The 27422-nt window shown below is 43.4% G+C and overlaps 1 protein-coding gene across 1 annotated transcript in view; it reads right to left on the reverse strand.

The window, feature by feature from the left end:
• GLT1D1 (glycosyltransferase 1 domain containing 1) overlaps window positions 1-27422 on the reverse strand; it is a 43367-nt gene that overhangs the window by 10354 nt on the left and 5591 nt on the right. Inside the window, exons 2-8 of the mRNA XM_068208336.1 lie at window positions 24929-25077; window positions 22865-22970; window positions 19834-19885; window positions 16629-16665; window positions 15472-15528; window positions 6433-6528; window positions 5364-5413 (exon numbers count right to left, since the gene is read on the reverse strand). Of these exons, the coding sequence (XP_068064437.1) occupies window positions 5364-5413; window positions 6433-6528; window positions 15472-15528; window positions 16629-16665; window positions 19834-19885; window positions 22865-22970; window positions 24929-25077 (547 nt within the window). The remainder of the gene's footprint in view (window positions 1-5363; window positions 5414-6432; window positions 6529-15471; window positions 15529-16628; window positions 16666-19833; window positions 19886-22864; window positions 22971-24928; window positions 25078-27422) is intronic.

Raw genomic sequence — 27422 nt, forward strand, 5'->3', positions numbered from 1 at the left:
TTCTAACCCCCAGTAAATAAACACAAAATGTAACCCCCAGTAAATAACAAACACAAAATTGCCAGCCCCGGTAAAACATGGAGGCATGCTGCACTTGTTGAAGTCTTGTCTAAGCAGGGTTTATTTACAAAGCTTTGCTCTGTCTGCTGCTTTCATTTAGCATGATTAAAAGAAATAAACAGAACTTGAAAATCCTTAGCAAGACACAAAGAACAGAACTCAGCTTTTTTATTAAGGCTGACTGACTATATTAGATTGATACACGATAGCTTGCAGGGAATAACATGACTTTTTAATGTGTATTAATATTCTGGGTTTGGTTGCTGGTTTTTGTTTCAGACTATGAGATAGAGAACACTCACAAAGTGTTTTAGAAAACACTTCTGGTAAAAAGTCAGGATTTATTTTATAACTATGGTTGTATGCTTTGAACACAAAATTGATTATTTTATGAAAACTGGGCTTCATAAATGAAAAATTTAAAGTGAATCACTCTTGCACTAAGGAATCAATTCCTACTGAGTACAAACTAAAAGTCTTGCTTAACTGCTTAAAAAAGTATTTTTGCTATTTCCCAATTGCTATTTCTATATAAATACCTTTTCAGCTTTTCCCCCAAAGTTCTGTTTGGATGCTGAGTTCGTCTCAGGAGGAGCTACCCTCTGCTTCCATTAAAACCCTTGGAGTTTTTCCAAGTGATTCATTGAGCAGGGGGATAAGGTCTTGTGTACTTGTCCCTTCAGAAGGATCAGAAAAACTACAGCCTGTGACTCATAAAATTGGTGAGATGTTAAGTGCTGTCCCCTCTACCTCAGTGGAAGCCAGGCAGTCTCCATCTGCCTACAGACAGAACAAGCTTGGAGCTGGACCCTGCTGGTGAAAATGCCAGGAATCCTGGCCTGAAAGTGAGACTTGAGGTCAGATATTGCTCAGGGTGGGCACAGCAGAGCCTTGGAGCTGCATCCAGGAACTGGGGGGCACAGCTGCCTCAGCCCAGGCTCAATCCTACAGGAACTGGGCCCAGCAGGAGCTGCTCACTGAGCTGGGAGTGCACTGGGACCATGGGAGAGCTTCCAAAGCCACTGACCCTGCCTGAGGGACTGAGCACAGGCACCCAAACCAGCACCCAAACCATCCTGAGAACAGCATTCTGTCACCCAGACACCCAAAACCATCCTGAGAACAGCATTGTGTCACCCATATACCCAAAACCATCCTGAGAACAGCATTCTGTCACCCAGGCACCCAAACCATCCTGAGAACAGCATTCTGCCACCCATATACCCAAAACCATCCTGAGAACAGCATTCTGTCACCCAGGCACCCAAAACCATCCTGAGAACAGCATTCTGTCACCCAGACACCCAAACCATCCTGAGAACAGCATTCTGCCACCCAGGCACCCAAACCATCCTGAGAACAGCATTGTGTCACCAGACACCCAAAACCATCCTGAGAACAGCATTGTGTCACCCATATACCCAAAACCATCCTGAGAACAGCATTGTGTCACCCATATACCCAAAACCATCCTGAGAACAGCATTCTGTCACCCATATACCCAAAACCATCCTGAGAACAGCATTGTGTCACCAGACACCCAAAACCATCCTGAGAACAGCATTCTGTCACCCATATACCCAAAACCATCCTGAGAACAGCATTCTGCCACCCAGGCACCCAAACCATCCTGAGAACAGCATTCTGTCACCAGCCACCCAAACCATCCTGAGAACAGCATTGTGTCACCCAGGCACCCAAAACCATCCTGAGAACAGCATTGTGTCACCAGACACCCAAAACCATCCTGAGAACAGCATTGTGTCACCCATATACCCAAACCATCCTGAGAACAGCATTCTGCCACCCAGGCACCCAAACCATCCTGAGAACAGCATTGTGTCACCCATATACCCAAAACCATCCTGAGAACAGCATTCTGTCACCCATATACCCAAAACCATCCTGAGAACAGCATTGTGTCACCAGACACCCAAAACCATCCTGAGAACAGCATTCTGTCACCCAGGCACCCAAAACCATCCTGAGAACAGCATTCTGTCACCCAGACACCCAAAACCATCCTGAGAACAGCATTCTGCCACCCAGGCACCCAAAACCATCCTGAGAACAGCATTCTGTCACCCATATACCCAAAACCATCCTGAGAACAGCATTCTGCCACCCAGGCACCCAAACCATCCTGAGAACAGCATTCTGTCACCAGCCACCCAAACCATCCTGAGAACAGCATTGTGTCACCCAGGCACCCAAAACCATCCTGAGAACAGCATTCTGTCACCAGACACCCAAAACCATCCTGAGAACAGCATTCTGTCACCAGACACCCAAAACCATCCTGAGAACAGCATTGTGTCACCCATATACCCAAAACCATCCTGAGAACAGCATTCTGTCACCAGGCACCCAAACCATCCTTTAAAAGTAAGTTCTTCCATCCAGGCACCCAAACCATCCTGAGAACAGCATTCTTCCACCCAAAACATGTCCAGCATCCATCTTCCACACGCAGCATTTGTGGCCACATGAATGTTGTTACTTCTCAGCACAGAGGGCCAATGCACTCACCAGCTCCCCATCATTTGTTAAAGCATCACAGCTCCCTGTAATTTGCTTGTTAAAGCCCAGCCCGACAGAGATCAGAGGACAGCAGCTCGAGCTGTGGGACAGTTCCTGTCACAGGAGAAGGGGTGACACGAGGAAAGGGCTGTGGGCACCCCCAGCCAGGTCCAGATGTGCCATTCGGGGAGTGTGACCCTGCTGACAGGAAAAGGAACATCCCAGATGTGTTTGACAGTGCAGGAAGTCACAGATCAAACGCTGCACGAAGATGAAGGGGCCAGCTGAGCACAGAGCCTGCCGTGATCAAAAGCCAGCAAATCTTCTGGAAACACACAATATTATAATGCTGCCCTATAAATATTAACTCAGACTGAAAGAATGGTCCAGGAACATTTTATAGTGCTGAGACTCCAGACTTTGTAGGGGAAAACAGGTCTCAGTACATTTAGGATTCTGTCAGAGTATCACTGCAAGTGAAAGGCTTGAGGAATCTGCAGAGATATTCAAAGTGGAGAGGGAGAACTTCCGCAGTTTCCCAGGTTTCTGAGGTTTTGGCATCACCACTGGGAAGGGAATTCCCTTCACTCCCAGCAGCAGGTGACCCCACATTCCAGGGGTTATCTGACGGAGCAATGTTCTGTACTGCCCACAGTAATGGTTAAAAAAACCCAAAAAGAGCCCTGAGAGCTTACCCAGAAGCTGAATGCTTTAAACAAAACTTTAAAGTTTTGTGGCCTTAACTTTTTTTTAAGTTTCATAAGCTCCTATTCTTGGAATATGGAGCTGCTGAAAATTAGCTGCTGTTCCAAATTTCATTATAGAAATGAACAAAAGGAAAACTGGAAGTGGAGACAAATGGTGAAAATTTTACATAACACAGGCCTCAATCCTGCAACGTTACCTCGACTGCACCATTTGGGACAATCATGCATAGAAAATACAGGGAATAGTATATAATCTTATGGCAGCAAATATATCATCTCTTGGAAGCAAAGCAGAAAATAGAGTGTGGGCCTTTGTTCTTTCTCTTCCTAATTAATATAATCTTACTGGATGAGTTTTTAATATTCACAATAAAAATTACATGCTTCACAGATGCTGGCACTGATTTTCTTAAGATTTTTGTGGTTTGAGAAGCAACATGAATAAGAAGAGTACAGCTAAATACCAATAGAGCTGAGATGTATTTTTTTTTCCTTCAGCAATATTTTAGTTCCATGAGAGAAATATGCTGTAAAATGTTTTAAGGAGGTTCAGCCCTTGATCCAGCCTGTGCACTGCCACTGGGTTATTTCTGGTCTGTAAAGACATTGGCTTATGAAAAAGTGAAGCAAATTTTAAAAGACAACTAAAATGTTTATAAAATCCTCACTGGAGGCAGCAAGTGCATCTTTTGATTCTAAAGCACAGCTTCATTACACCTGCTCTAGATTTGCCTTCCACACCAGTTCACTTCCAAATCATTTTGTGTATTAGCGTGGAAAAAACCCAGATAAAAATACAAAAACAGGATCTTATTGTTAAAAGCTATGTCCCCAAATTTTCAAAGACTAAAACTGAGTGAGAAAATAGAGAAACTGTTCTTATTTGCCTATTGAGAGTGTATTTGTTTTTTTATAAAGCAAATTGCCTGCAAGTTTTCAGGCTCCTGTGGAGATGAATCAGAGATGAGACCGATACAGAGGGAACACATCAGCCAGATGAAGCAGGGAAGCTGCTGGTCCCCTTCAAGCACCAGTGACAGCTTGTTTCACATGACACAGCTGCCTCCTCAGACCTTTTCCCTGCTTGAACCAAGGCTTCAGGCTGCCTTTCCAAGGCCTGTGCTGCAGGGTCTACGTGGAGAGCACTGATTTCCCTCCCAAAGCCCTGCAGTTAGTTCTGTAACTTCAGCGTGAAGTTCCGTAGGCAGCACACAGAAGCGGAAGGCTCAGGACAGAGGTACCACCTTTAGGATTATTCTGAGATGGGGATGTATTGAAAAACCTCAGCTCCTGCCAGGCTTCAGTGCTCTGAGATTCTAATGGCAAAGGAGCTGGGTTTGTGAGCTCCAGCTCTGTCCTTGCTGCTGGTGTCAGACAGAACCTGAACCTGATTCTGCAGCTGCTGGCAGCTGTTAATTGTGCGTGAGCCCAGAAATGGCATCAAGCCCAGATGGAATGGAACCAGGACCCAGGCTCCACGTGAACAAAACCGGTGAGAACAGGGATAACGAGCACCTGAAGCACCTGCACAGCACTGAAAATCCTCATTAGCACTGCCTGTGGCAAAAAAATCTCCCAGATGGCAACTGCTGCCCTTCAGAACATGTGATTGGCTCATTTCTAAGTTACTCCTATTGAAATGGGCATTGCTAATATTTTATTTGCCAAAGTACACATTTTAGTAGTTGGTGAGCATCTAAAACCCCACAGGTGTAACAAGAGTAGCCAAGAGTCAACCCCAAGTATTTTGATGCTTTTTCTGTTCAGAACTCCTTCCTGTGATGGAGTGAAGCAGTGAGGAACAGAGCTGGGCTGCCCCAGTGTCTCCTCCTGGAAAAGCCTGGGAGCTGCTCCCCCTGCAGTGCAGGAGCCCCTTTATTGACAGTTCTGAGCTCTGGCCACTGAACCACTTCCACAGCTCAGAGCTGCTGGGAACAGCCTTTACAAGGCCTGGCTTTGGAGCTTCTTATCTCTAACAGAAATCCTCTGACCTAGGTTCAGTTTGGAAGAGAGCTGAGGTATCTCAGATGAGGTAAATGGAAATATTTAGAAATAAAAATTACAGCAGCAACTTACTGCAGGTCCAATAATGCCCAGATGGACACTCGGATCCTTTCTGTGCCAGTCTGAAACAGAAGAGGAACAAATGTTTTATTGATAAAAATTATTAGTTTTTAAATCAGTATAAATAGCTCCATGATTAAAGAAGAATTAGGCAAATATTGTATTGCTACTTTAAAGCCTGAATGTGCACCAGATTCCATGCTCAGCCCTCACATTACTCCTCAGAATTCAAATATTAGCATATCTGAAAGTTAGTATTTAGCCTTTCTGCTTCATGCAATCTCTTCTGACTCAAGGGTTATTTAACTAAGCTCAGATATTAATTTTGAATCACTCAAGAGAACAATGCTCTGTATAATGCAGTGATCACGGCCACTAAGCCAAAATTACTCAAATATTTTCCTGTGTAAAGGAACATGTGGAAGTAACTGCAACCATTACAACCATTACTCAGTAATATGCACAAGAGACATCTGCTGCTCTTTGAGTCCCAGAATAAACCAGTGCAGCTCACCACAAGCTGCATTTGTTACTCAGCACCACAAGGCTTCAAGGGTTATAAAAGTCAGCTGAATAGTGCAGGCTAAATTTCCAGCTCAGAGTGCTTGAACCTCTTACAGACACAAACAGAGCCTGGCAAAAAATTCCCTTTTGTGCTACGAGGAAACCTCAGCCCAGTCTGAGCACTGAGCCAGAACAGTGGGTGGGAAAATTCGTCTGCAGCTTCAATGGCATTAATTAGCACACATGCAAATCAATGTAATAGCCACGGGACAGCAAGAGAAAAAAGTTATTTTGAAGGAGATGATATTTTCTTTTGTCTTCCATCAATATTGTATGTAACAGCAGAACAGTTTTCTCAGCAAGCAAAACCATCAAATCTTGCTTTGATTTGAATGCTCTGTTATTCCCAGCAGGATGGAAAAGACATGGCACAGAAATAATGTGTTGAACAGATCAATGGTTACACAAGAATTTCTTTTTTCAGATGTAAATATATGATGATGTTTCCTGCCAAACTTCAAACATTAAAAGACTGCACTGAGTGACAAACAAGAATATTCAAATAGCCAGTACTCACCTGAGAAAGCTTCTACTAAATACAGAGGGTCTTTGACTCTCCGGAGCCCACACACCAAAAGAAACAGGTGCACACTGCCTGTGTCTGTAGGAATGCCTGGAACAAATGATTGTGAAAATCAGGCAGTGAAGCAGGTAAAAAAGCTGAGCACTCCAAATTGTTCCAGGAGTGAGCACATCCAGTGGTAAAAGCAGTAAAGAGTGGATTATGGAAAATTATCATTATTCCCCCCGTTTCCTGCTCTTGCATCAATCCTAGATGGAGGGTTTACATCATTCTATAGGGCACAGGGGTTTGTTTCCAGAGGCAGTCAATGTGCAGGACTTGGAGAAAGCTCTGGTGGTGTTCTTGGACCCCAGAACCAGCTCTGGGCCCTGGCAGCTGAACAGCTCCAGGTGGTTCTCAGTGCTTTTATCCTAAAATGAATAGCTTTGCATCCACCTAATAACTCACCACCCATTTCCAGATGTGAGATTTGGTTAAGCAGTGTTTAATCAGGTCTCAGAGCTCCTGATCTGACACTTTTTGTAGCTGCAGATCAGGAAATGCCCCATCGTTCTCAATCCCTGTATGCCAGCACTGCTGCAGAACAGTCAACTAGAAACTGAATTATTGCAAAGCATTCATTTTACACTTATTGCTAAAGCACGGGTGAAAAATAGCCTGGGGGGGAAAACCTCAACATGGGAGCTTTTACCATGGAAAATCTCCTAGCTATACACAGCAACAGGTCAGAACTGTGTAGGCTTTATTAGGAGAAGAAGGTGTGCTGTAGGATACTGCACTTTCTGTGGCAGGACCATTAATCCAGGACATTCTGGACAAGGCTCACCGTGGGATGAGCTTTGCTAAAATGTGTTTTGATAAAACAACACAAGTCAAACCCTGCTGACTGAACACAACAGCCTGGATTCACAAACACCAGAGGGCTTGAAGAGTTCCCATTCGATGTGCTGCACTGAACACATCAGTTTGGTGTCCTGCAGCTCAGCCCTTCTGCAGCTCGTGGGTGACAGGGATTACCAAGCCCAGGCAGCTCTGCAAGGCTCTTTGGGGAAAGCAGGGACACCACGGGTCCCACAGCAAGGCTCTGTTTGCATGGCCACAAATCTGCTTTTGGAATTTAAATGCAGTTCAGGAGCGTTTGAATTCTCCCTGTCGCAGGGTGCACCACGGAGTCTCATTCCCCTTGAAACGACCCTGAGGCGTCAGAAGTGGCTGCAGCAGACATGGGAAATAACATTTTACTGGTTACTGGGCCAAGAAGTAATTTGTAGATTATAACACACAAACATTTGGGCTGGAAAAGCCACTCCTCTGGTGCACTGGGCCATTGATACTGTGTGGTCACAGACCTGCAGCAGTGCTTGCAGTTGATGGCAAACTCACCCAAAACCAGCTACCAAAAAGTGTTACCAAAACTCAGACTGCGCTGCAGCAATCCCACAGGGCACAAATACCCATTTTAAATTATGGACTCCCACTTATTGATGCTGAGCTCTGGCTGTTTAGAAACAAAACTTGGAGTTAGTGCTGAAAGCTCAGTCACAGGAGGAGGAAACCAGGTTTTCCTGTTCTATAGAATTACTGCACTTTTGAAATAACTGCTCTTTTTTATGTCTTACCAGCTTTTTCTTTCTATCTTACAGCTTTCAGCCTTTTCATTTCATTAGATAAGGGTTTAAAGCCCTAATAGAGCAGTTCTGTGCAGCCCTGACTGCCATTCTGCTCCCTGGGTGAGCACCTGAACCCAAAAGAGAAGGAGGGAGCTGGTCCTGCAGCCATTCAGACTCAGTTTCTGTGCCATTCAAAGGTGCTTGTCCCAAGAATCTCAATTACAGTCCAACAGTTTCACCAGTGAAATGACCTAAAATAATATTTATTAATGAAACTAGCCCACGCAACTGACCTCTCTCATTTTGAAAAGACATTCACATTTCTCAAGGCAGACACTCCCCCTCATGCCAATTTACACAGCCTCACCTGCCTATCAGGATGATTTCTGCACTCGTCTCTGAAGCAGCAGCTGTGGGGATGGGCTGCAGACTGGATCCTGCTGGATCCCCCATGGCCTTTCTCAGACCTGCCGTAAAGGGCCAGTGCAGAAGGCTTTGCCTCTGCCACCAGTGGAATGGAGGAGAATCTGCTCCAGGTCTGTTCCACTGGCTGCTGCAGCTCTCAGGCATCACCTGGGGCATTCTGCCAGGCAGGCTTTGCCCCCTCAGGGCACGCACACAAACCATCCCTGTAACCCTGCCACGGGAGCTGGCTCCTTCTCTGCCCACTCGAGAGCCACCTCCACTGTGCCACTGCTCACTTTCTGCCCATCCCTGCAATGGCAATTCCCCTTGGAGCTGCCTGCAGCACCGATTTCCCACCTGGTGCCTTCTCCAGCCCTGCTGGGGAAAACCCACCCACCAAAAGCCATTTGTCCCTGAAAGCAGCAATTCCAGCACGCCCTGTCCTCTCAGGACACTGAGATATCTGAGGTGCAAAGGCTGCCCTCCCACCACAGCCACAGCTGCCTGAAGACTGCCCTTTGAAAAAGACCCTTTTTCTTTCTCCTTCAGCTTAAGCAAGGCTTCAGTATGTGGATTTTTGCTATCATTCTGCCTTTTGAGAGGTAATAAGATACTACCACCTCGTGTGATTGTGAAATGGAAACACATCAGTGTGGCAAATCAAGTGATTTTCTCTTTTAGCACATTCCCTGTGCCACTGTCTTGTTTGAATGACAGGCAAACACCCAAATAACAAAAAAATGCTTGAGTCTTTTTCTCCCCATTTCTGTTGGTGATCCAAAAGCAAAGATTTCCAACAGCACAGTGTGCTTCATTATCTCTTCCCTCATGTATCTTCCGGTTAGCTTGACAAAGAAACACAACATGGGAAGATCTGTACATAAACCCTGGCAATTAAAAAATAAAATTTAAAAAACCCCTGCATGCTATGTGTTTTCCAGCCATCCTTGAAGATTCACTCTACACTAAATGCAAGTAAAGCCCTGGCACTGTAATTAGCATCTCTGTCAGTGTCATAAATAATTGTTTTGAGTCAGTCAGAGAATGCTGCTGCAAACAAACGTTGTCAGGGTTTGTCTGTGCTGTGCTCTGGTGGCTCTACCTTTACAAGCAGCTGCACTCTGCTCACAGCAGGTCTGCAGCAAGATGGGGAGGTCAAGGCAAGGCAGGGATGGAGAGGAGAGGGAAGCATCACTCCTGTCCTCTCCAGGTGTCCCCAGGAGCAGGGGATGGTGACAGATGGGCTGCAGGGAGCCGCGGGCTGACGTGGAGCTGCCACAGTCCTGCCCGTGGAGGGGCAGAGCTGGGGTTATGCTGCTCCAACACTGACATTCCAGGGTGGAATTGCACGGTCAGAAGGGCACCCAGCTGCTGTGCCAGAGGGTGTGCTGTGGCACTGAAACCTGGCACCAAATCTGCTGCCTAGGGGATGAAATGGGATCGATGCTCAGGACTGCTGCTCTCCTGCTGACTGACTCTGAGTCAGGGCATGGCCTAGAGAAAGTGATCACACCTTGGCTTGTCCCTCCAGACTTCCCCAGTCCCCTGCAGGGGGCTGACATGACTGGCAGTGGGTTTAACTCCTGGGTTTAACTCCTGTCCCCCTGCTCTGAGGCCTTCAGGTGCAAGGCAGGGGGGAGAATGGAGACCAGTCAAGGTGGAAAACCTTCAGGTGCAAGGCAGGAGGGAGAATGGAGACCAGTCAAGGTGGAAAACCTTCAGGTGCAAGGCAGGGGGGAGAATGGAGACCAGTCAAGGTGGAAAACCTTCAGGTGCAAGGCAGGGGAGAGAATGGAGACCAGTCAAGGTGGAAAACCTTCAGGTGCAAGGCAGGGGAGAGAATGGAGACCAGTCAAGGTGGAAAACCTTCAGGTGCAAGGCAGGGGGGAGAATGGAGACCAGTCAAGGTGGAAAACAGGAGGGCATTTTCACAGTGCAGCTGCTCTTCACAGCAACTGTTTCACAGAAACACAGAACCAGGGAATCATTTAGGCAGGAAAAGCCCTCCACATTCACAATCCAACCACCAACCCAGCCAAGGCCACCACTCACCCACACATCCTCTAAATCCCTCCAGGCAGTCCCAACCACCACTGCCCTGGGCAGCTGTGCCACTCTTGACAACCCCCTAGGATGAAGAACTTTTTCCTGCTCTCCAATCTAATCCTCCCCTGGCACAACCCGAGGCCATCTCCTCTGGATGCCATCTCCTCTGGATGCCATCTCCTCTGGATGCCATCTCCTCCTGCCCTGTTGCTGTTACTGGAGAGAACAGGATTCTGACACAGTGACACTTCACACACACAAACCTGCACAGCAAAGCACGAGCACAAGGCAGCAAACACAAAAGCCTGAATAATTTCTGAAGCTTCAGCAGGGACATCATTTTTCTAAGAAAGGCAGGAATAAGTACAAGTGTTATCTAAAAAGATCTTGAAAGTGTAGATTCATTTAACTCCATCCCTCCAGGTACTATCAGGAAAAAAAAATGCAGCAGTCATAGGTGCACAATAAAAATAAATGTATTACTGCAAATCTTTAATCTTACTGAAAGCTGCAGGCCTGGAAGTGAATGAGTAATACCAAGCATTAGCTTGCTGAGAGGTAAAGAAGATTTAAAAATTAATTTTCCAAGCCCTGATTTCAAGTTCACCATTGTTTTCTACAGACCTTCAGAGAACAACACCAAGTCCACATTATTTAGGATTATTCGTGCATTTCTGGTTTTGTTCAGAAACAAAATCTAAGCCATGATGAGATGGTGAGAGGAAATATCCTTATTTTCTTTCCTGGTCACTTTGAACCACAGCAGGTCTTTTAGTCCTCTTGAAAATAGTTCATTTATCCACCTCCTGAGCACCTGAAAGCATTGACTGCTGTCCTCAAAAAGGAAATCCACAGGTTTATGGCTGAGGTTTCAGTCTTTAAGACAAGGATTTTATTTTCTTGAGCATGAAACAGATCAATTCATCCAACTGCAGCACCAATCTTTGATACCCTAAATCTTTCAATTCGTGGCTTTTCTTAAGTTCATCTCCCTACACACTGGAGGAACACCTTCCACGAGCTCTTGCAGTGCCCTGGCTCCTGGATTTGGGCGTCTCTCTGTCCTGCTCAGCTGCAGAGCCCAGCCATTTCCAGCCTGTCCAGTGGTGCTGCAGCCCCAGCACCTCCTGCTGCCCCAGCCTGGCTCTGAACTCAGCCCCAGGCCCTGCTGCCACAGAGGCTGCACCATCAGGAGCCCAGCTAGTCCTTATTTCAGTAATCTCAATCAGACTGTTCAGACCCCAGACGTTAATTACTGTGCCATGTCACTTCACAAAGCAGTCTGCTCCCTACAGCTTACAGAATCCCAGAAGAATCCCAGAAGAATCCCAGAAGAATTCCAGAAGAATCCCAGAACGATGAGGCTGGAAGAGACCTCTAAGATCATCCAGCCCAACCCATGCCCCAACACCTCAACTGGACTATAGCACCAATGCCATGTCCAGGCTTTTTTTAAACACATCCAGAGATGGGGATTCCACCACCTCTCTGGGAAGACAATTCCAGTACTTTATTATTATTTCAGTGAAGAATTTTTTCCTAATATCCAACCTATACCTTCCCTGACGTAGCCTGAGGCTGTGTCCTCTTGTTCTGTCAGTGCTGCCCGGTGGAAGAGACCGACCCCAGCCGTCTGCAGCCTCCCTTCAGGGAGTTGTGGAGAGCAATGAGGTCACCTCTGAGCCTCCTCCAGGCATAGGGGCAGTGCAATGACTTTACCCCAAGTGCTCTCACACCCAGCAGTGAAGCATTGCTGGGGCTGCTGATATGCTGGTGAAGACAGAAGTTCGATGAACCTGCAAACTTCCAGGGACAGGCTACTAATCCAGAAAAATCAGACTGCAAAATTCTCAATCAATTCTTCTCTCCCGTTTCTCATTATTTCTAACAGATCAGACAACAATAAAGCTCTGCATTTTCAGATCAGTTTGGGAACTCAGTTTATTGCTGCTATCATATAGTTTTTACTACACTCAGCTGTATAAGTGCACAAACTTTTACTGTTCAGTTTTTCTTCTGTGGGCCTCTCTTTCCAGCACAGCTTTAGGAAAATCTAATGCCTCTATAAAACCCTGCCTGTGTCATGACAGGTTATGTAAACTTCTCAAGCTCAGAGAACAGCTGTGCCATGAAGCAGAAATTACAGGAGAGTTGAAAAATCAAACTACAAAAGCATATTGCATGTGTTATTTGCTGGGGCAATAAGCATGTGAGCCTGTGACTCCACACCACCATGAGAGCAGCTTTAAGTCCTGCCTGTTGGCCAAACAAAGATTTCTCAGTGTTTTAGTGCAGGCTTTGTTAGTTATCTCCATCTTCTCATCACATGATGTTTATTGGGGTCTGTATCTCCAGCCCCATTCCACTGAAATCAAAGGGAGCTTTTCACCCTGCAGTGATGACTTCAAGCCTGGCTGTGATCAGAAGCTGCTCTGCCCCAGCCTTGAGCTGTGTGAGAAGATCACTCTCAGGTTTCTCATTTACTTAAACTGTCTTGTCATCTTCTGTCAGTCAGCTTCCAGCACAAGGCTGAACTTCCCCTGACTCTCTCAAGTCTATAGATAGGGCTTCTAAAATTGCTATAGCCAAATGGATTGTGCTGTATATAGATCCCTGCAATGTAAGGTCAGAGAAAAACAGTCTGATCATCTGATCTCCAGGCTGACACAGGCAGCAAAACTCCCTTAAATAGGCTGAGTTACCAGACAGGCTGAAGGTGCTGTGCTCCTGAAGGCTCTGCTGAAATCTGCACTTGCCTCAGCTCTGTGGTTTGGCTACTGCTGCTCACAGTCTCTCATCCACAGAAGACAAACTGTGAAGCTGACTGTTAACCATGATGCAAATTAACTCTAACAGCCCCTTTTTTCTTTGTAGATTTATTCAGTGAGTGCTGGCTAGCCAGCCCCTGGAGATACTGCAGCTAGGAGACAGCAGGAACCCCACACCATCACCTCTGAACTCCCAAGTCTGAGACTATGAAAAAATACTAATTCCATGATTTTTGTACTGAGATTGTACTGCACAAAAACCCTTCACAGCACTGCTCCCATTTGTGCCAGGCAACTGCTATTTACATTAGCACCCAAACTATCAAATGGAGTGCATAAAAAAGCTGGGATTCCTTAGACTTTGGTTTAATACCATTCAAATTTAGGGGCTGGAAGTCTCCCACCATAAAATGCATTTGGTGTATTCTGCCACTCACTTAAAGCTACCATTAAATTCTTTTTGAAGCCATCACATTGATTTCAAGAGGCTGTTTATGTATTGGTGTCATATTTAAAGTGAGCAAATGTTTCCTCTGAGTGAAAAAAAAACATCAGTACAAAGAATATTGATAAGAAGTCTGTTCTGTGGAGAAAAGTCTGGAAGCATTCATTAGAGAGAATAACTTGGCACCCTGAACACCAAGGGTGTTTAACAGTGATGCCTCAGACGAACTAAAACCAGTGTGCTGTTCCTTGGCATTCTGTCCTGGGAATCCTGAATTCGACAAATGCTCAAGGGTTCTGCTAAAGATACAGGCTAGGGTTACCTGGAGAAGTATTTCTCCCCAAAACAGCATCAAGTGCCTTCAGACATGGAACAGAACTTCATGAAAAAAGTCTTTCAAAAGAAAAGATCACAAATGCCATGAGCTGAAGGAGACTGGACAGCTTCATCTGCATTAAAGCTCGGGGTCTTTCCAAGTGCACATTGTGCAAGCCCACACTGCCAAAATCACACCCTTCTGAGCAAAACTACCTCCTGGTGTTGAGAGTTTTCTTCTGATTGCTCCAAGTTCAGTAGAATTTTAAACACTTTGGAACTGAAAATGCCCAGAAAAAAGCAATTAGCTGAGAACTCCTAATTAGTCCCTGGAAAGCACAAAGGTACAGCCAAAAAGCCTGACTCCATGTGCAGTATTAAAAGAAGTGGAAACTGTAGGCTGCTACCAGAGATGGACATAGGCACCAGGCAGAGAAGATAAATGAGGTGAAACAGTCATAAAAACAATACTGAATAATCTGATGCCAGTTGTCAAGTTATTATTTAATAAGGCACAGATGTTAGAGTCACATTTTAGTTTGCTTTTCATGTACATTATGAATTATTTTGCACTTTTGCATTAGTACACATTAGGCAAAAAAAACAGTCTCTAATATATTAGAAATTCACTTTAGGGGGAGCTTCCCCCTCCTCAATCTGTTGATTGCTCATTTAATCACAAAATGGTTGGACAAGAGATCAAATCAACACTAAGGCTGTGCTAGCAAGTGACAAATCATTTCACTTCAGAAAATTATTAATCTTAGTGGCACTGTGCTTGTGGGCTGTGATTTACTGAGAACAAAATAACCTCACAATGCTCAGTTTAAAATTGACACTGGCTTTGACAAATGGCACACATTTCCTGATGTGATAATGCCACTGACTGGTGAGGATTCATTTGCAGCTGAGGGAACAGCTGTACTATCAGAGATCAGGCTGATGAATGTAAAATTGAAACGTTTTTACCGGGGTAAAATGCCTATAAATCACTCTTTTGGGGAAAGATGAAGTGATTAAAGCATTGCCAAGATCAGGTGACTCGGAATTAGGTCACCTGCCTTCCCTGCCCCTGCTCTGGAGGCAGCAGAGACAGCTCCAGACCAAATAATCAAACACCAGCACTTATTTCTCCTCTGCACTGCTGCAGGCAGCCCCAGCTGTGAGCAGTAAAGCTCAGGAACGGGTGCTGTGCTCCAAAGAACCTTCAGGGACACTCCCCACAGGCTGCGAGCACTTCTGGTGCAGCTCAGCCCTGGCCAGACCGAAATTCAGAGGCACTCTGGGTTCTGGATGACCCAGACTCATCTGACTGGTGTTCTGCCACTTCCCATATCATTAAGGCACTTTATTACATAATTAGTTAAACTCTGATTCTAAGTTCCTTTCATCCTTGACCCATTAGGAACAAACACAATAAACAAAGGGAAAAAAAGAGTTTTACCTGCATTTTGTAGGAATCTGTACCAGTCAAATGTTTCACTGGGCATAGTCTTAATTCCTGTGTAAAAAAAAAAAAAAAAAAAAAAAAGGTTAAATGTGCCCTGGATGGCTGAGCTGTGGCTCCTGAAGGCTTTCTGAAGTGCAAAAGAGCAATATTTCTGCCAAGCCTGAACTCCCCTCTGCAGCTCTCTCAGCCCAGCAGTGCCAGGCTGCCTGTGCAACCCTTCCACAGACAGCAGGCTGAAATTCACTGGGGAATTCTGTACAGCCACCCAGGGCCTGAACTTCCTCAGCAACACAACCCTGCAAATGTGGCCTCTTAAAACTACACAGGGGATAAGATCACCTGAGGGAGCACATTATTCCAAAAGAGATCCAGGGCAGCCAGGACCCAGAGCCCTCAATAGGAAAGGAAGCAAATTAAATTTATACACAAATTAAATATTAATCTGTCCTGAATATTAATGTATTTGGTTTTCCTTATGTTAAAGATTAATTATTTTAATGAAGAAACTATTTTATTAATTTATTTAATCACTTATTTAACTATTGCCTCTCAAGAGACTTAAATATAAACTAAACACGGGCTAAACAGACTTCACAATGAGTTATTTCAACAGCACAGTCTGGAAAAGAATGTTACTTTCTTTGAAAGTGAACTACACAAAATGGAATGAGTTTTGGAAGGCACAGAGAGTTCTTTTTAAATAAATAAATTAGGAAAGGAAGTCATCACACCTAAAATACTGACTTGTGTTCCCTGGACTGCTCACCCAGGGATGCACCTCGGCTGAGGTACTTGGCTCTCACTGGGTTGGGAACTCAGCTTGGAGCATTTAAAGGAATCTGGGGCTCCAGAAAATAAATATTCACCCTGAAAACTTCTGCAGCCACTGGAGAAATCTCGGTGCTGCCTTCAGTGCTACGTGACCTTTCAGATTCCTCTGGAAGGCAGCTGGGAAAGCCTCTACAGAAGCAGTGAGTGGAGAAGCGGGGCTGAGGGACTGGAATTGCGCCTCCAGGAATGCCCGGGCACGCGGGCACAGCCCAGCCCACCCAGCAAAACGGGCCGGGCAGAGAAGGCAGGCGCCACACCAGCACGTACCAGCACAGGGCTCAAAAAATGCAAGGGCTCAGTCAGTATTTCACAGCTCTCACCTTGACTTTGGACGTGTATTTTCTTCCTAGCATCTGGCTTTAAAGAGAAGGAGAAGAAAAATAACTTTCAGAGTTCAACATAAAAATATCTGTTCAATCTTAAAAAAAAACCCACAATAAAGAGTAACAAAACGCATGTCAGTGTCATTTTCTTTCGCCTATTAAAAACCCAAACTTACCATTGGATACATTAAGTAACTCCAAAAGCCAACAATGTAATTTATATTTACTATGTCCATTTACGGTATCAATGAATCAGTTTTGCAATAAACACAATTACCAAGTTAGTACAAATATATATTTTTAGTTTGTCTCTGTATCTTTTCTTATGATTATTATCCTGCTTTTCTGGAATAAAACGAATTTCAACTATCTAGCTGAAAATCAGCTCTAGCTCCCAAAAAGTTGTTGGTCTTGGAAGACTGGTTTTGAAAATCCAGTTTATATTTATCCATAATACAATTTGTAAACATAGCAGTTTCAGAAACTGCTGTCAAATATACAGACTTTCCTAGACTGGAAAACTGGTGCCTGGTAGCTATCGCAGAACATTCACAAATAAAAATTGCAAAATAAATTACCTTAAAATAGCTGTAGTAAAAGAGGTAATTACTACACTTCCAAAATCACTCCTGAAGTGCTGTTATTTAATTTAGGTGATTAAAGAAGCAATTTCCTATTTCAGTATCTTTCTATAACTCCAACTGCAGATTTGTGGAATACTTTTTTTTTTTTTTTTGAAAAGAAAATCAATTCAGAAACAAACTTTTAGGCAACCAATTCTTGACCCAGTCAGCTCAGAAAATAGGAAGCCACAGAAGTGATTTTTTTTTTTTAATTGCAGAGATTTTGGTTTTCCCTGTTGTTCCTTTGTGGCTGCCCCCCAGTCCCCTGCCCAGGCACTGCAGATACTAAAAATGAACTGGGAAAAAAAACTGAAAGAGGTCACTTAAAAAGTCATCTCCAGGCAGCTCACAGATGGGAAGGAGGTGGTTTCTGAGAATCAGACTGAACAATATCGCCAAAATTACACTAAAAAGCAGCAAATCCACATGGGAATGAAGTGGGGGAGAAAGCAACAACTCTGTGCTACAGTGGAAGCCTGAGGATATTCCATGGACTTCAACTTTCTTGAACTTTTGTGTTCAAAGGATTTAAAAATAATAAAAATAGTCTAATGCATCATGACATTATTTTCTTAATTAACACTGGACCTTCTCTGACTAACATTTTGAATGACACAGCATGATAAAAAAGATAAAATTATAAAAGCCCCCTGCAAGTCATGGGACAGCGCTGTGAGCTGGAGGCCAGCTCTGCAGAAAAATGGGACTGAGCAAAACAGAGGAACAGGAAAAGAGGAATGGGAAAAGCAGGGGAGCAGCAGCCCCAGCCCTGCCTCCCCTCTGCTGGCTCAGGCACCCTCAGCTCCCTGGAAACGCAGGGTTTCAAAAAGAACTTCAAGTTCAGCATCTTCGTATGGCTCAGGGGAGTAAAAACAATCCTGGCAGGGCTCAGCCCTCAACAGGAAAGCAGCAGAGCCCTGTGGGGCACAGGGACGTACTCACTTCATAGAGCAATCTTCTCCCATGTTCTTTATTTTAAATGGGCTTGAGCAGAATGGAAAATGAAATCGAATGCTAATAAAACGGGCTTAGGTAATTCTTCTGCAGCAGTTTTGTGCCACTGAAATAAAACGCTGCCCACGAGCACGAGATCTGTTACAGTATTCCAAACTCACCTGGAATACAGATTATTACAAGGGCTGGACTGCAGACTTCATAATTAAGGGTAATTTATCCAATGAAACAGAAAAGAATTTGTTGGAAGAGACAGCCTTTGAGTACAGTGCCATTGCTTACATGTTTGTAATTTAAATTCTTAAGTGACTGTCTCGAGGAATGAAGCCCACATTAGAGGAATGAGGCAGCTCACAGCAGAGCGAGTTAACATGTAAAAATCATGACTATCCCACTGTGGGCTGTGGATGGAAGGATGTGTTCTGCTCTTCACTGCCTGGAAGCTAATCTGTGGCATTTGCTCTCAGACCCAGCGGAGCAGGAGCTCCGGCCCGCAGCATTCAGGGCCCAGGTCAGCAGCTGGGATTTCAGTTAGGATGGGACAGATCTGCCTCCAACCCCCTGCCTGCCACAGACCCCAAAACACTCAGCTACTCTCACAGGCCCCAAGTACACAAGTGTTGAGGTAAAAGCAAAGCCTGGTACCTAAAAGCATTTGAGGTGCTGATTTTGAAACTATTTCAAAGCTCAATTTCATTTCTTCTCCTTACACTCTGTTACTTTTGTCCTTTTCTTGCTTAATATCTCTGACAGAAGCTGTGCCCTTTCCCATTTACCCATCATGAAGTTCATTGCAGTAACTATTAAAACCAAATTACATTTGTAAAATAAAATACCAAATCCCATGTCTGCTCATGTATCCTTTTAATGCAAATAGTCTTTAAAAATCAATTAATGCTGAAATAAGGTATTGCGTATCCTCCTGCTGTGTTGTGCCAGCTCCACTCCCAGTGATTATTTTTTAGGCAAGAGTGCATTAATGGTTGTACTATGATGCAAATTAGAACTGAAGAGGTACCAAGCACTTTGTTTCAACTCCTTGCATTAATTGTTCAGCTTCAGCTGGTGTTTCCCAAGGTGAGCTGAGTGGAGCCAACACCTCACTGCAGGAGGGAGGTCCTGCCCTGCTGCTTTCATCCCAAATGGTTCCTGCTCACCCCTCACTGGATCTGCTGCTCAGCACAGCAAATCTAATTTACCTCTGCAGTTCACCTTAAGAAGTTCATTCTATTTCCAGAGTTGACAAAACAGGTATTTTTAAATTATACTTCCAAATTCTCTATTGTAACTAATGGTGTCTGGAGGGATTTTGTCAACATAAAGTTTAGTAAATGATGCCAAAAGAAACAATTTGGCATCAGGAGAGACTCGGTAACAACAACTGATTTAAGTGTTGTAGAGAAACACTTCCTAAACTGTTCTACACTCTCTTGTAATACTAAACAGCTTTTAATGCCAGATCTCTCTGACCTGTTGAAGTACATCAACATGAAATGCTTTCTCTGAAAGGACCAGCAGGGCTGGGAACAATGCAGATTATTGCAATTCTCCAGCACTATTTAGGGCACATTTTAGCAGGATGCATATCTGCTAATACTGTAAGCATTACCATCACACAAACATACCCACTCTGCAGCTGCCAGCTCCTTCATTTCCACTGTGAAAGCCACTGCAAACCTGGTTAAACGGACAAAAATAGTTGGGATCATCTGCTTAAAGTGTTTAAACATAAAAAAAAAAAAAAAAGTACTTCAGAAAAAACCTTGATAAGAACTATCAGAGGCTTACAAAGCTGATCCCAGCTGAAAGGCAGAAAGCAGGCTCTCCACTTGTTCCAGCAGAAAATCGTGCCTCAGCCAGCAGCAGCTCCTCAGGCTTTCCCACCCAGAGCTCTTGGGAAGGTGAAGTGAGGATTTCTCAAAGTAAGAGAAACCCCAAAGAACGGGGAGAGCTGCCAGTTTACCCAAATTAAGGCACACAGCTGCAGCAGGAAGCTGGCCTTCCTGCTCCTGCCTCACTGCAGGCTGCAGGAGCCCTTTCCACAGCCAGAACAGAGGGAGCAGGGAGCTGAGCTGCCCCTCCTCTGCTTTGGCAACAGCCAGTGCCACTGTGAGAGGCATTCAAATGAAGATTTCAGACCTTTCCCCAGGGCTCTCACCTTGCTCCAGCCTTTGAGGGATGTGTGCTGGGCTGTCCCCGTGCACACACAGCAGTGACAGCAGAGGTGGCAGTGACAGCAACAGTCTCCTTTTCTGGGCGTCCCATCACAGCCAACAAAGGCTGATTTCTAAACAAGTTATCCTAACTGGGCCTTGGTGTTGCCCCCAGAAGCTGCAGGAGATGTCTTTACACAGAGTCAGTGAAGAGCCCCTGTTCAGGGAGATCTCCTGCTGGATTTTAGTGCAGCTTGTGAGCTGTACTGGAGCACACACACATCTAAGAGCTTTGGACGCTCTTAGATGGGGCTTCAGTGTCAACTGGACCCACAAGTGGGGCCACCTCTGGAGACCCTCAGTCCTGTGGAAAACAATGTCTGAATGGCTCCTTCACACGAGACAAGCCAAGCTTCTGCTTAGCAAAACACCTTTTTTAATGCCTTGTAGAGATATTGAATATAAAAGAGAGGCCATCACACATTGCCCTGATGGTTCAGTGCTTCTTTTTCATGTAATTTCCTAAATGCTTCTGTCCTGGGCCAAGCCTCTGACACCTTACAGGCTGGAGAAAAAGCACAACAGCCACAACCAGGACAGAGCTTCTCCACTGCAGATGTTATGTCATCATTTGAGGACATGAAATCACAACCATTCATTAGAATTCCCATAAATGCTGAATTATAACTCCTATTTTGTTTGTTGAAACCAACCTTATTCCCCTACATTTGTTCTGTAGGATCTGCTTTATGGCCCTCCAATGAATTTCACACACACAACTTGACAGCTTTAAGGTTATTAAAGCCCCTGCAAATGCTCGTTTTGTCAAGTTGCACATGCTCCCTTCCCAGATTTTGCAATTATCCTTTCAATACATCACATTAACAAGCATAAAAAGATGTTGCTTCTAAGTCTACAAAATACTGTTCAATAGGGAAAAAATACCCTAGAGGAGTACAAGCACCATTTAGAGGAATTTGATTAAAAATGAAACACTCATAAGGCTAGACAGTGTTCAATAGTTTGTTTTATGCAATGTGGTGGGATATTGTACTGGACAAGTAATCCACAATTCATGATGCTTTCTGCTTAGAACCCTGCAATCAATAAAGAAAAAAAATCAATGTTTTTTTTAATAACTATGCAATGAATAACACCAGTGATGCTACTGGAGAAGAGGTACATTCACAATAACTTCTAGAAAGCTGTGATGCTTTTCCTGTAGCAGAGAAAATACTGTAAACTGCATAAGGATGTCGTAATACATTTTGAAATATCACAGATAATTCAAGCTATTAAGGTATACTTCAGGTTCCCAACTCAATAGCACTAAAAACATTCAGTAAAGCAGGTTTTGTATTAGCTGTATTTGTGACAGACGATATTTTAAACAGAGATGGATCAAATGGACACACTGAGAGATGGTTTTTATGTATTTCTCATTTTGCACAGTGCTGAAATTTATCTGACACATTCAATATATTTTTCTTTTCCTTCAGACCTGTTGAAATAATAACTTCTGATTACTTGATAACAAAAGTAAACAAGTACATAAATTTTCTCCTGAGTGGAACCTTCAGTTGCTTTCAGCTCCAAGCCACACTGAGACGCAAGAACATGCCCTAATGATTTTTCAATGAGTGTGATTAAGTGCTATCTTTAAAATCTGTTTACTTACCACATTTTACAGGGGATTACAGACAGAGCAGCACATCTCTGCCAGTGTTAAGTGAGCCAATAATAGCTGGGAAATAGAGTGGCATCAGCAAGGATAAACCAGGAGAGAGAAGCCCGGTGCAGATCCTGCCTGGCCCAAAATCCATCCTGCTCTGGGTTTGCAACAACAAAAAGGTTTCCTCCCCCACCATGGCCATGAGCAAACACTGATGAGTCAACAAACCTTTGGATCAGTCAGGAGAAAACTTCTTTTCTGGGGATGTTGAAATTATGAAAAATGCTCAGAAGCCTTTTTAGTTTTTAGTAATCTCCTCTGGTTTATGATTATTCTTGATCTACATTTGATGACTACACTGGCATGTCACTAGAACTTTCCAGACTTTAAAACACCCTGAAAATACTCTCTTGTCATTTCACCTAAAATCTGAGAGAATTTGCTTAAAGAATTTTTTCAGTCTCTGCTTCTTTGCTCATGGACCCAGGGAAAAGAATCACATTAGCAGGAGAAAAAAAAAAGGAAAAAAATCTGCTTGTACTTGAGGGATCCACCTTCCAACCAGGCATTCTGTCAGCAAGCTGTGTGTGAGGAACAGGGAAACACAAAACAAACAGACTGCACACAGACTGCATTTGCTGACAAACTGTTACAGGAAATAATAATATCAGAAAATAATAGCTAAAGATCACCAGGATTTCAAGAAGTCCAGCCTTTGTCTGCCGGCCTACACATCTTCCCGTGATCCCAAGTGTGTATGGAAAACTTCCTAAAAGATCTGCCATACAAAAATGCAATTTCCTGTCAGAAATCTTTCAGCCCTGCTCTTACCTGGCTTTCTCCAGCACGGCTCCCATTACCTGCCGTTTCTCTTTACATTTGATATCTTCATTTACATCTGTCCCACCAAAGATGATTCCAAAAGGAATTCTGCTCCCTGCAAAGCAATGAGAAGTTGGCCAATGTGTCCAGGTAATGACCAGGAGTGAAGAAGTACATTGATAACACTGAATCACCTAACGGGGCAGAAATCTTTGAAAAGGAAACTTGAATTTTCATTTTTTTTTAGCACTGTAACCCCACACACAATAACTGCACTTTCACAGGACATCAAACCAAGTGGGAAACAAAGTTTGTTGATAAAAACAGAAAATGTATTGTAGATTTCACATCTGTATTTCAAAGCTATGTGAGCTGTGAGATCAGGATTTATTAGCATTGCTAATTTCGTCATTACTAAATGAGAGAGCAAGCAAAAAGAATGAAAGACTAATTACCAATCTGGCTACTTGGAGAATTTCCTTGGCATTTGTGGATATTATACTCTAATGTTTGCAGGTGGAGGGAATTAATGTGCACTATCAAAGCACCACTGCCTCTCATCTCCAAGAGACAGACTGTCTGTAATACCACATAAAATATGTATTGCCTCTTTAATAAATTTAAAAAGTCAATAATTATTATGTCATCTAGTACGTGTGTTGATCCTGTAAACAGAATTTCCAGGATGAGGCCAAACAGATCAATAGTATGACACCAATGGTGGTATGAGAGCAATCACTGAATTTCTACATGTTCCAGGAGCCAGGAACGTTCTCTGAATCTCTTTTTTTCTCCCAGAAGTCTGCAATAACCTTTACACTTTGACTGTGATCATCTCAGCAATCTTACTCTTACTGTCCTGCCTTTCAGAGATTTTGGGGTCATTTTTCTTTCAGTTACTGCAGGTACTTTTTGGAACAGTGTTCCTGATTTATTTAAATTCCTGAGTTTTTGTAAAGTATCAGGATTTTCAGGTCACTTGGCGTTTTGAAAACCTAACAGCAACAGCATTTGGGCATTGCCATGCAAGGTAAACGCCAGTAAAATTTTACTCCAATAAACAGTTAAAATTCAACTTTACCTTTTTTTTTCCTCAGCAAAAATCCCCAAAAAAACCCCAAAATTTTGGTGCTCAGATTTTCCATACGCCTCTTCCAAAACAGTTCAAGGTCTTGTCAAAAAACCAATCATTTCTATGTTCCAACAGGCCTTAATTCACATGTTAGCACAGCTCATTTTACAGACTTATTTTGTATCTGTATTTCAGGTCCCTGCTGAAATCAGAGCCCCTCTGGAACAAAAGAAACCCAGGCACAGCAGACATCGTAATTCAGGCTGTCTGCAAACCCCCCAGGGCAAACTGGGGGGCACTGCTGAAGTCTCCAAAGCAACACAGCAGAAGTGCCCCTGAGCTCAATGGAAGTATGCAATTACGTGCCTTTGTTCAGGGAACAGATTTCTGTAATACAAGGTGGTCTCAGCAAAGGATGCACACTTGCAATTTCAGTAGGTGACTGACTGTAATTTTCAGAGCCAGTGCTTCTAGTGTATCATTAGTGGCAGGCTAAAATTTTGTTCTACGTGGCTAGAGAGGATAGACAATTTTATTATTTGTCTGATAACATGCTGTCTCCTACAGTTTCGCTGACAGGAATATTATTTCACGTCAAAAAACCCTGACTCATTTTTGAGCAGAAAAATCAAATTAGCGTCCCTGCCTTCTTCCATTTGAGCCCAGCTCTACTTAGCCAAGCCATTGTCCTCTGAAAGAACACGTTTGCTGAGAGGATCCTAATGTTAATGTAATGCTCTTATCCCGATGTAGTTAAAGTACTTAATTATCAAAAGCACTATGTGGTTTAAAAGTACATTTACTTTGTTCTCTCTGTATCAGATCTCCCATTGAGAGGGATTTTTAGCGTTTCTGAGCGTTTGCTGAAGTGGATAAACAGAGTAAGGATATTCTGTGTAGGTTTATACATTTATAGCCATTTATAACAGTTAGGATTCATTCTCTTCCCTTGCAGGAAGTTTTTAGGAGGTATTTTTATTGCAAAGCAGAAAGAGGATTACCTTGCAGCAGTCTGCCTCCTTTATAGAGGTGAATGGCCAGGGCTGCATCAAACTTGTCTGTGGAGGTCAGGTTTGCTATTTCAGTTGGACTTTCATACATGAAAGCATCTTTAAGAACACAGATATGGCCTGCAGCATGCAGATGATTCCTTCATTATTGGAACAAATAAAAAAGAATAAAGAAGTCACTATTAATGTTATAGGAACACCAGTATACGAAGCAAACTTAATCAAAACGTTTTTCCTTAAACTTTGCTCTGGCTTTCAACTTTATGCCATTTTTGTTCAAGCAACCAGGAGCTGTTCACAAGGCTGGTTTTTTTCCTGGGAGATATTTGTTGTCTTCACCACTGTGAAGCCACAGGCACGCTTCCAAGCAGTGTAACACTGCATGGCCCGAGCCTGCTCAACACAACTTCCAAAAATCAGAGAAAATGAAGTGTGCCCAGCACCCTTCCTGACTCAAGTTATTATTCTGAAACCCTCCTTTTGAAGGGAGGTGTCAGACCTTGCTCTTAGAGATTCTCAGACCCTTGTTCTGGAGAAAGGACACCAAGTGAAGAAAGCACAGACATGTCCAGCTAGTCAATGGTACTGAAAGTACAGCACATCAAAAATGAATGCATCAAGAAAGCCAGGGAGGTCAACTGTGTTCCCCTTCTGTTTGATGGTGGGCTTAATTGCTTCTTGTCTTAGCTCACCCAGTTATAAACCAGGCAAAGGATAATTGATGTATAAGCAAAAAACTACACAAAAGAAATTACACAAATACCTTCATAACCTGCTTTAAAAATCTCAGTTCCAAACAGAAAAAGCAACAAACCCAACAACAAACCCCTGACAGCCAGCCTACCCATTCACCTTTAGATACAGTGGTTCTCATATTAAAACACTGATGCAAAGGCTGCCAGGGTCAAGGAACTGATTGATTACAACAGCTTTACTCCTCCCCCTGAAAGCAGAATCAGTTATCAATGTTCCAAGAACATCAGCCAAAAAACTCAGAGGAGAAAATCTGTGTCTGCTGCCACGGAGTGTTCGCATTGTCAGGATCATAAAAACACCACAAGAACGTTCTCTGCTCATTCTGTGGCAGCTGACTGATTTCTCATGGTGTATTAATTGCCCTGGCATTAAAATCCTGCTAACTCATTGACTTCCTGGATAATGTCAGCTTCCATTTCCTGCTCATCGCATAGCCTCCCGAGAAATGGGATTTTCTGTCCTGCAGAAATTGGTGCTAAAAGTGCTGTAAAATGTCTGGAGGCCTTGGAAGGAATGTATTAGCACTGTATCAGACAGCTCCACCGGCACAACATATGGTGCCGCATTTCTTCCTTATCCTAAAAACAAACTCCTTTTAATTCCACTGTTTGAAACGAGATCAATAAATTATGATAAATGCTAATAAATAATAAAACACAGCCACACTTTAAGCTCCTTATTTATACTGCTGAGCAATTATTAACACCAGTTGTCCCATGAACCGGTTCCAAGTACCTGCCTTGCTCTTGAAAGAGGTTCTCAATTTATATCACAATAATGATGCCCAAATCTCCCAGCTGTGGAGAGAAAATCTCTCGGGCAAATACTTGGGATGCTCGTGCATGCATTCCATAATTTCACAGGTGCTCATTAAATGGTCTAAAAGGGTTTTTTCCCATCAGTATTCCAATTACCATAAATCACTATCATGTACAAGCAATATGTTTGCATATTTCAATTAATTTGAAAATAACTCTCTCAGGACATCAGGAATCAAGAAACTCAGCCAGGAATTCCAATCGAAAGTAGAGTTTTTTTAAAATATACTAGGGATAACTACTTCTCCTCCACACTTTCCACAGCTCCACATCTCCCTGGGGAATGACAGCTGTTCCTGCAGTAAATAGAGAGGGACTCCCTCAAGTGTTCCAAGGCTCAGAAATTGTGCATAACCTCTACAACTTCAATTTTTTCTTTTTTAACAGGTTTTTATTCCACTCAGGAGCACGTAAAAATTTTGTATAGATCTTTAGAAGGAAAAATAAGCAAATATTCCCAATATAATTCAAATTCCCAGATTTAAAGAGGCCTTGATCCCCTAAACATTCCATTGAGTTTGATATCATTAATCACAAGCTTCAAATTATGCATATATGGAAATACATGTGTGTAGAAGATGAGTTATTGGGTAGCATTTAAGTACTGAAATTTACAGTGTTATTTTCATATTTTCTAAATGGCTTTTCATCTTTATAACCAAAAACAGCAGACTGATTTTCACACATATGCTGTTACCAAGGAACATGATTAGGGAGTGCTGCAAAGTTATTGCAGGGGATTTTTTTGGAAGACTGATCTGTGTGTGAAGTCACAGATGTCCCTGGATGAAGCCAAGGCAGAGGAGACACATCATCCATATCTCTTCTCCTCCTGGCAAATGTCTATTCACATTATTTTGCCATTCCATAAACAAATACTTTGTGGATGAGAAATAAAAATTAACCCAGCT

Source organism: Anomalospiza imberbis, chromosome 18, assembly GCF_031753505.1.
Source record: "Anomalospiza imberbis isolate Cuckoo-Finch-1a 21T00152 chromosome 18, ASM3175350v1, whole genome shotgun sequence".
Taxonomy (NCBI): domain Eukaryota; kingdom Metazoa; phylum Chordata; class Aves; order Passeriformes; family Viduidae; genus Anomalospiza; species Anomalospiza imberbis.